General features: G+C 43.1%; 1 protein-coding gene across 1 annotated transcript; it reads left to right on the top strand.

Annotated features, from left to right (window-relative positions):
- The first annotated feature begins 240 nt into the window (after positions 1–240).
- COQ7 (coenzyme Q7, hydroxylase) lies at positions 241–3,477 on the top strand. Its single transcript, XM_032703757.1, has 6 exons — positions 241–342; positions 470–660; positions 1,059–1,173; positions 1,300–1,439; positions 2,304–2,372; positions 2,904–3,477. The coding sequence occupies exons 1-6, from the start codon at positions 270–272 to the stop codon at positions 2,979–2,981; spliced, it is 666 nt and encodes a 221-aa protein (XP_032559648.1). The 5' UTR covers positions 241–269; the 3' UTR covers positions 2,982–3,477.
- The last annotated feature ends 4,427 nt before the right edge of the window (positions 3,478–7,904 follow it).

Below are 7,904 nucleotides of genomic sequence, written 5' to 3'. Positions count from 1 at the left end.
CTCCAAGGTGTGATGTTTTACAGCAGGTTGCGGTGCCCGCGGGCGGGGCGGGCCCGCGCCCTCAGCGCTCCACCCGCGGTTCCCGCCTCGGCCGCCGGGGGCGGGAATGGTGAGCCCCGTTCCCATGGCAACCGGGCGAAGCGCCGCCGGCTCTGACTGACAGCTGGACTGCCCAATGCGGCGGCTCGGGGGAGCCAATCGGAGTCGTGATAGGGCGGGAGGTCGGCGCGCGGTGATGACGTTGGGAGGAGCCGCCGAGGATCAGCGCGATGGCGGCGGTGGCCGCGGTACCGGCGGTGCGGCTCTCGTTGGGGCGGCGTCGTTGCCTCCGCTGCGGGCCCGGTATCGGCATGGCTCCGCTCCCTGCCCGCCCCTCACACCCTCGCCCCGTCGTCCGGCTCCGCAGGGGGCAGCGCCTCGGCCGGGGCTGGGCGTAGTGGAGCTCGTGTCACCTTTGTCTCTCCGACAGGTCCGCGGCCTGTGCCCGCCGGCGGGGCCGCTCCCAGAGCGTGCAGCACGCAGGCGGCTCCGCAGGGCATCAACAAGCCCGTCATAGACCGCATCATCCGCGTGGACCACGCGGGGGAGTACGGGGCCAACCGCATTTACGCGGGGCAAATGGCCGTACTGGGCAGGTCGAGCGTGGGACCGGTCATCCAGGTCAGTGGGCCTGGGGGCGAGCGCTGTGTTAATTTGCGTCTAATTAACAGCGCCGGATGAAGGTGAAAGGTCATCGCTTCTGTGGCAAGTTTGTTGTACATCTTTTTCTAAGCACGTCCGAAGGGGCGTGTTTGTAAAGAGGGGTGGGATTACTTGCTAAGGAAGTTACCAGTACTACAGATGCTGTAGTGTTGTCCTATTTTCCCAAATGTTTTTATGTTGCCCTTTTGTTACTATCCTTGTCTGCCCTTCTTCATTTTTTTTCTCTGTGATGTTATAGTGTTACCTCAGCTGTCACAGTGTGGGTTTGTTTTGTTTTTCTTTGCAGTTTATTAGTTTTATTGGAAACGTTTAACTTCTTTGATTTTGTACTTCACTGTGATCTGGCTCTTTTGCAGCAAATGTGGAATCAAGAAAAAGTCCACCTGAAAAAGTTCAATGAGCTCATGGTTGCATACAGAGTTCGACCTACTGTTTTATTGCCTTTCTGGAATGTAGCAGGTTTTGTTTTAGGTGGGTTTGTATTATTATTATTATTGTTGTTGTTGTTGTTGTCATTTTATGAAGTCTACAAATGTGCAAATTATTTGTGTTGCTTCAGATTTCATTGTGTTCGTATGTTTGGCACCACAACCACAGGGGCTGGAAGTGCTTTACTGGGAAGGAAGGGTGCCATGGCTTGCACAGTGGCAGTGGAAGAGAGTATATCAGACCACTACAACAGCCAGATCCGAACTCTGATGGAAGAAGATCCAGAAAAGTACAAAGAACTATTGCAGGTATTTAACTGACTTAAAAAGTAGCTTAACAAACTCATTGAATTACCTGATGCAGCTTTAGTCATTTAAAAATAACGTGCTCGTAGAATTTACAGTAGCTCTCTTTGTGTCTGTCACTTAGAATGCTGAAGTCAGCAGAAACTTTTAAGATAAAAGGATGGTTTTTTTTCCTTCAGCAACACTAAATTGATCAAGCACCAAACTTAAAATGTGTGTTGGGTTACCTTCAGCATACTTTCAGTAACTCGGCATTTCCCTTTTGAGTGGGAGAATTGTGCTTTAATTTTGATTAATTTTAATTGAAAGGAAGGGTCTGAAGGGGAAACAAAAGGCAGAAATATGACTGCATAGTAGCTTTGTTGCCCTGCTCTGAACGCATTCAGGTACCTTCACATCCTCCTTAAACTGCAGGGCCCAGAGCTGCACACATTGCCTTTTGGTCCCAGTTGAAAAACTCAAAAAAAGAGTTCTTTAGAACAGGCAAAATCCTAGTTGGCCTACAGGGAAACATCCCTACTGATTGGCAAGAAAGAGACCTTAATTTCCTTATACAGATTGTCAGAATAATGTATGTGTGTGTGTGAACCTAATCAGTGTTAAAAGTTTACTGTGACTATAGGTTTTTTTGTAACAGTGAAAAAGATAATGATATATTAAACAGCACCTTGGCCTTAAAGACTTTCTTTGGAGAATACTGTAAAGAATTCCCTTCTTTCTGAATTGGAGATTCAGATCTTTGAGAAGTTTCTTGAGAGACCTCAGCTTGCTGTGGTGCATGCAGTGGTCAATGGCAGACAGTTTTGTGTACCAGCTGCCTTGATTTGTCTGCAAAGTAGGCTTGCTAATTACCTGCTGTTTTTAAAGGTAATAAAGCAGTTTCGGGATGATGAACGGGAGCACCATGACATTGGGATAGAGCACGATGCAGAAGCAGTAAGTAAAATGTTCTTTCCCAAAGATCCATAGAAGAAAGCCCTGCAGTATTACAGCTTTCATTTTTCTGGAGGAGAACCAAATCTGTTGGAACTCATGTCAGGTGTTGAAGTGATTGTGTTTTCCCCATAGGTTTGCTGTGCAAAATTTTAAATTTTATTGTAATTTAAGTTTAGATTAGATATTTTTGAAGATAAGGCTAATAAGTGCTACCCATACAGCTGGGAACTTGAGGCATCATCTTGGTAGGTGGTCACAACCCTGTTAGGAATTGTGAAATACTGAACTGAATTCTGTGCTCCCTGGAATAATAGATGAGAAGCGTGTGGCTTCTCTCCTTATTTTTCTCCTGACTTACATTTGTGGAGAAATGGAAATATTCTGCAAAGATTTTAGTTTAGTTTAGTTTTCTCTTTTTGTGTATGTGTGTGTGTGTGTTTTGTTTTTATACGATGCTTACTATTCCTTATCACATTTTGGTTCAAGCAAAACACTTCAGGAGATGTGTTTAATCTTTTATTCTTTTTACAGACACCAGCTTATTCTTTTTTGAAGACAGCCATACAACTTGGATGCAAAGCTGCAATATTTTTATCAGAAAGAATTTAGTGATGTTTTCCATAATGGTTGTGGCAATAAACTGGGACACAAGTGCATGGAAATTTGGGAAGAGTAAGAGCTCTTAGATTCAGCCTTTTAAAATTTTCTGCACTAAGCACTTGATTCAGTCATCCTTTGTCACATTGAACACCCATTTAAAAAGTATCTGTGTTAAAGTCAGTTGGTCTAAATGTGAACAAAGATGGCAGAGTTGGGTCTGTATGAACCAAACCTCCCTATTCAGAGACTGTTCACAAGGTGGCAGCAAAATATGTGTATATATGCAATATGTGTGTATATATACACACATAAAAATTATAAATACATTCTCTGTTGCCTTGAAATTTATGTCTACTTGAAATAAGCTGGAGCTCATCAGCTAATTTTAAAATGGTTAATACTGATGAAGTAGATTATTTTTCATTTCTGTTTTCAGAGTAAGTGAACTACTGGCAAGTATTTATTTTCAATCTGTCTTGAATAAAGATTGCTATTATAAGACCAATTTTACTTAAAGACTTCTTTGTGTTTTGGGGTGGGTTGTTTTTCAGGTGCAGTTCTAAATTCTTTCAGTAGAATTTTATTTCCTTTGTTGTTTTTTTTGTTGTGGTGGGATTCTGTTGTTGTTGTTGTTGTTGTTGTTTGGTATTTTCTTGGGTTTGTTTGGTTTGGGATTTTTTGACCCAAATGTGTGTGTAAAGGAACTGATTCCTGACACAAAGCAGGTGGAGAGAGCAACTTGGGCCACCTGTGGAAATGCATTTAATATTCTGTTAGAGCTTTCAAGCTTATCTTACTTTGCTTCAGACAGCGTTTAATCCAGCTCTGTCTGGGTCTACCTTTTTAGTAGCTCTGTTAGTGTTTGTAGGTACTGATTGGTGTGTAATTTGACATGAAAGGCTTCTTAAAGCTGATTATTTAGCTTTTTTTTTTGTGAAGGAGCTTAGACTGAAAGTTAAATCTTGATGCAGAGAAACTCCTATTCTGTGTGATTTATTATGACTGGCACTTTGACCATTTAAAAATATTTTTCTGTCCAACTGTTTCAAGTGTTACTTGGTTATACTCAAACTGCTGATGTTATTTACATTGTAGCAAAGTAGCATTTGGTTCTCTTATCTCTGACTGGTTTGCACACCCACTGGAGTAACTTGAGGAACTCGAAGCTAAATCAGGGACTGCATAATCAGAAGAGAACTCTAAGGGATTCTCATTTTATTTGCCTCAACCCCAGACAGTTGTCAACAACGTGTGTGAAAACTCAAGTTTGCTAAAGGTATGTCCTGTTAGACTAATGCAATATCTTCCCTAACTTAACCAGTTCACTGAACAAAAGTTACATCTAGCAGATTTCTTGCCTTAATTTCTCTAAAGTATTCAATATGCATGTGTAAAATTCCTAGGTAATTTGGAGGAGAGAGGAATTGGCACAAAAGAACAGCTAATTTTAAGTGGCTGGAGGGGTAAAAAGTGGTACTGGAAGCCTGTGCAGTGCAGTTGTGTAAGTCATCAGCTTTAATAATTGAGGAAAAGAAGGAAAAAGGATTGCTTGATGAATAGTCCACTGTAAAGTCTTTAATACCAGGGGCAGCATGGGACAGCATCTTTTGGAAGTCCATTATTAGAGCTGGGAGGGGGGAGGGAAGGGCAGAGTATATTTTGACTCAAAGCCACAATTTGCACACCCATAAATACAATGGTCCTGTGACAGAAACTTGAAACAGAGCCAGACAGTTCCTGGTCTTTTAGTCATTGCATCAGGATTGAAAGCTGGACGTGGCATCTGTGGGGCTTTCCTAGAGGTGGTTCTCAGCTGAAGCCTGGTGTTCTCCAGGGCTGTGGTCACAGAGGTTTTCTGAAGATGTCTGCGGTGGTGTTCAGCAGTGGTGGGACTGGCTTCCAACAGAAGTGCTCATGTGATTGTCCAAGATGTGGGAGCCCTCTGAGACCATCACACACTGCTCACTTAGGGCAACATTTAAGAGACAAATCTCATGTTTAATGTATTTCTTTTGGCCAAAGTCTGGGAATATCAAATGCCAGGAGGTCGCTGTGTGAGATCAGTGTGTTTGGTCATATCTGCTGCAACTCTGAAAGTGCTCATAGCGAGTTCTTTGTCCTCAGCAGCTGAACACATCCTGCACATTTGATTAGGATGTCAGACAGTAACACTGTTTCTAGCTGTGAGCATAAAATGTGAATTGGGAGAATAACTTTGCTTTATGCTCCAGAGCAGGATTTGGTCCTTCTTTACTGGAGCAGCAGATTTCTGCCCATCCATTATAATGTGTGTGGGCTGTTCCTCTTCCACTTCCAATGGCTATGCATTTCCCTGTTCACTGGCAGTTTGCTCTTTTTTTTGTTGTTGTTTTACACAGAAAATGGAGTTGGTTTTCGTTTTTCTCAGGAAAAAGAGACTTTGTTTAAAAACCCATTTCAGCTTTTAAAAGACTGAAAAACATGGTAGAAGGTTACAAAACAACTAGAGATGCTCGGTACTGTACAGAACGATTATACAGCTGCTGCAAGGCTGTAGTTACTTTTTTGATGTTATTTTGAGGCAGAACTAAGCTAACTAATAACTTAGTCATCCCAGCAGGGGTTAATGGCAGGCACAGGCCAAAGTATATAGCTTATACAAGTCTGTTATCATAGTGATTCTCAGTGAACTCTGGTCATGTTGACAGAGGAAAAGGAGCCTGGATCAGACAGAAGGGCTGTGAAATGCTGCATTTTCAAAACAGGGAAGATTGACAGGGTCTTCACTTGTGTGTGCCTTGTTTCTTGGCTTTAGGGAAGACATAATTTCAAATGGTGTGCTAGTAATTTTTTGTCACTAGCTTCGAAGTTGTGGCATGTCACTTGCATTGAATTTTGCACGTACTTTTTTAGCCTGGGAAGCTTAAAGGAATAAGATAAAAATATTGGCCAGTTTAAAGGAGGAATGTGTGTGGTAAGGGAGGAGATTGTTTAAAGGTACCGTTTTTCTATTTGTTACTTCAGTTTTCCCAGGATGTCTGAGTTGAAAAACCTGAATGGATTTAGGACAGTGGCAGTTGTCCTTCAGGTGTTTTTGAGAAGTACCACGTTGTGCTACAGTTTTGCAGAGCAGAACCCAAACCTGAGCAGAGCAGAGGTGGTACCTCTGTGTCCAGCAATACAGCTTATGGCAGCAGCAGTGTTTCATCGTGTTAAGATGCAGAATAATACACTCATGCTGATATTTAGAAAGTCAGGGTTTGGTGCTGAATGTCTTTGTTTCACTAACTCTGGCCATGGCACTGCCTGTTCTTAGCTGGAAGTACCTGATGTTCTGATGAAAGCCCAGGAATCACACAGTGTTATGTGGAAAGGAACTCTGGAGGTCATCTTGTCCAACCTCCTGCTGGAGGCAGGACTGTGGCCAGCACTAAAGGAGGTCAGCCATGGCTTTTTCTAGCCAGGTGTTGAAAACCTCCAAGGACAGAAATTCCACAGCCTCTATGGGCAGCCTGTTCTGGTCCTGCATTACCCTGCCAGTGATGCTTTTTTCCTGATATCTATCCTGAAGCTTCCAAGACTGTTGCTGCTGCTGCTTGTTATGTCATATGACACCATGGAGAAGAGTTTGTCTCTACTATCTTGGTAAATAGTTTTTGAGTTGTTTTAGACAACTATTAGATCCCTCAGATCTTACCTTCCCAGTGTACTGGGCTGCCTGGGTCAGAGCAGGGGCAGCAGTGGGTGAGGGGGATTTGAGGGGTTTTGCAGTGCATTTTGAAGGCAAGTTCTGCCAGCCTTTTTTTAGCAGGCTGTCAAGAGTTTCTCCCAAGCTTGGGGTTTGAGGGCAGCTATATAATCAGAGGCTGCTAACTGTGTATGCAAATGCATAAAACATTAAGTGGAGTGAAAAGCATTTGCTTATAGGAGCAGACAGACATGCAATGTCAAGGCAGATGACTCAGTCCTGATGATCTTTGTAGCTATCTCTGGATTAAAGTAAGCTTCTTCTTTAAACTGTAGCCTATATCTAATTTAAAACTGTCCCATCTTGCTGATGATAGATTGTTTCCTCCCTCCTGTGGGACAGAGACCTACTTCAGAGGTGGCACCCAGCTTCTGAGAAAGGGGAACATGCACAGGTTGCTTTCCCGGGACTGATGCCCAAATGACAAAACACAGAGGAGCCTTTGCTCTCTGGATGTGTCATCCTAAGTTCCCCATGCCTTGGCTGTGGATCCCAAGGCAGGTGGAGCAGAGTCCCACTCTCAGGAGTGACAGTCTCTCCTCTGCTAGCCTGAAGCATTCCCATGAGAAAGGGACTTTGCTTTAGGGCTGCTTAACTCTCAGCCCAACAGCAATGGGGATAATTGGATGCTCCATGTTAAACTTGTTGGAGGCTTTAGTGACTTGCCTGTGGTCACTTATCAAGTCTGTGGCTGAAATACACTGGAAATACAGTTTGAGAGGAGCTGAATCTTCCTTCTGTCTGTATTACTCTACTAACCAGACAGCACTCCTGGTATGTGAAAATGTGCTTTCAAGTGGGTTTTTTGTTCAGCAAAAGAACAGAAGCAGGACTTAAAATCACTGGTGAGATTATTCTGCAAGGGTAGCTTAATGGTTTGATTCCAGCCCTGGCCTGGAAAGCTAACTGCTAGTGATGGGTGAGGAGCTGTCTTCCACATCTCATCTTGTCAGCTCTCATTGTTCTCACTTTGGCAGGAAAAATGCTGTTTACTTGAAGACTTTGAAGGTGGTTGAAAGAAGACTTTGAAAGTGGTTGAAATGTGTTTGTTTTTTTTTAAATTAACAACTGTCTGCTTTTCAATTCCTCCCACCCAAATATTGCAGCAATACTTGCTAATGAGAAATAATTATATCTCAATTTTAAGTGACACAAGTGCTATTGTTTACACAAAATGTGAGAGTCTTGTAAGACATGGGGCATAT

This window comes from Chiroxiphia lanceolata, chromosome 16, assembly GCF_009829145.1.
Source record: "Chiroxiphia lanceolata isolate bChiLan1 chromosome 16, bChiLan1.pri, whole genome shotgun sequence".
In the NCBI taxonomy this organism is placed as follows: Eukaryota; Metazoa; Chordata; class Aves; order Passeriformes; family Pipridae; genus Chiroxiphia; species Chiroxiphia lanceolata.
Note: the sequence above shows the minus strand (reverse complement) of the source record. Positions and strands in the feature narration are given on the sequence as shown.

Bases quoted from the DNA above. Each gene is read 5' to 3' on its own strand.
- COQ7 (XM_032703757.1), top strand. From the start codon at position 270: ATGGCGGCGGTGGCCGCGGTACCGGCGGTGCGGCTCTCGTTGGGGCGG. The intron at 1,174-1,299 runs GTGGGTTTGTAT...CCACAACCACAG, and splicing joins TGTAGCAGGTTTTGTTTTAG to GGGCTGGAAGTGCTTTACTG. The intron at 1,440-2,303 runs GTATTTAACTGA...CTGTTTTTAAAG, and splicing joins AGTACAAAGAACTATTGCAG to GTAATAAAGCAGTTTCGGGA.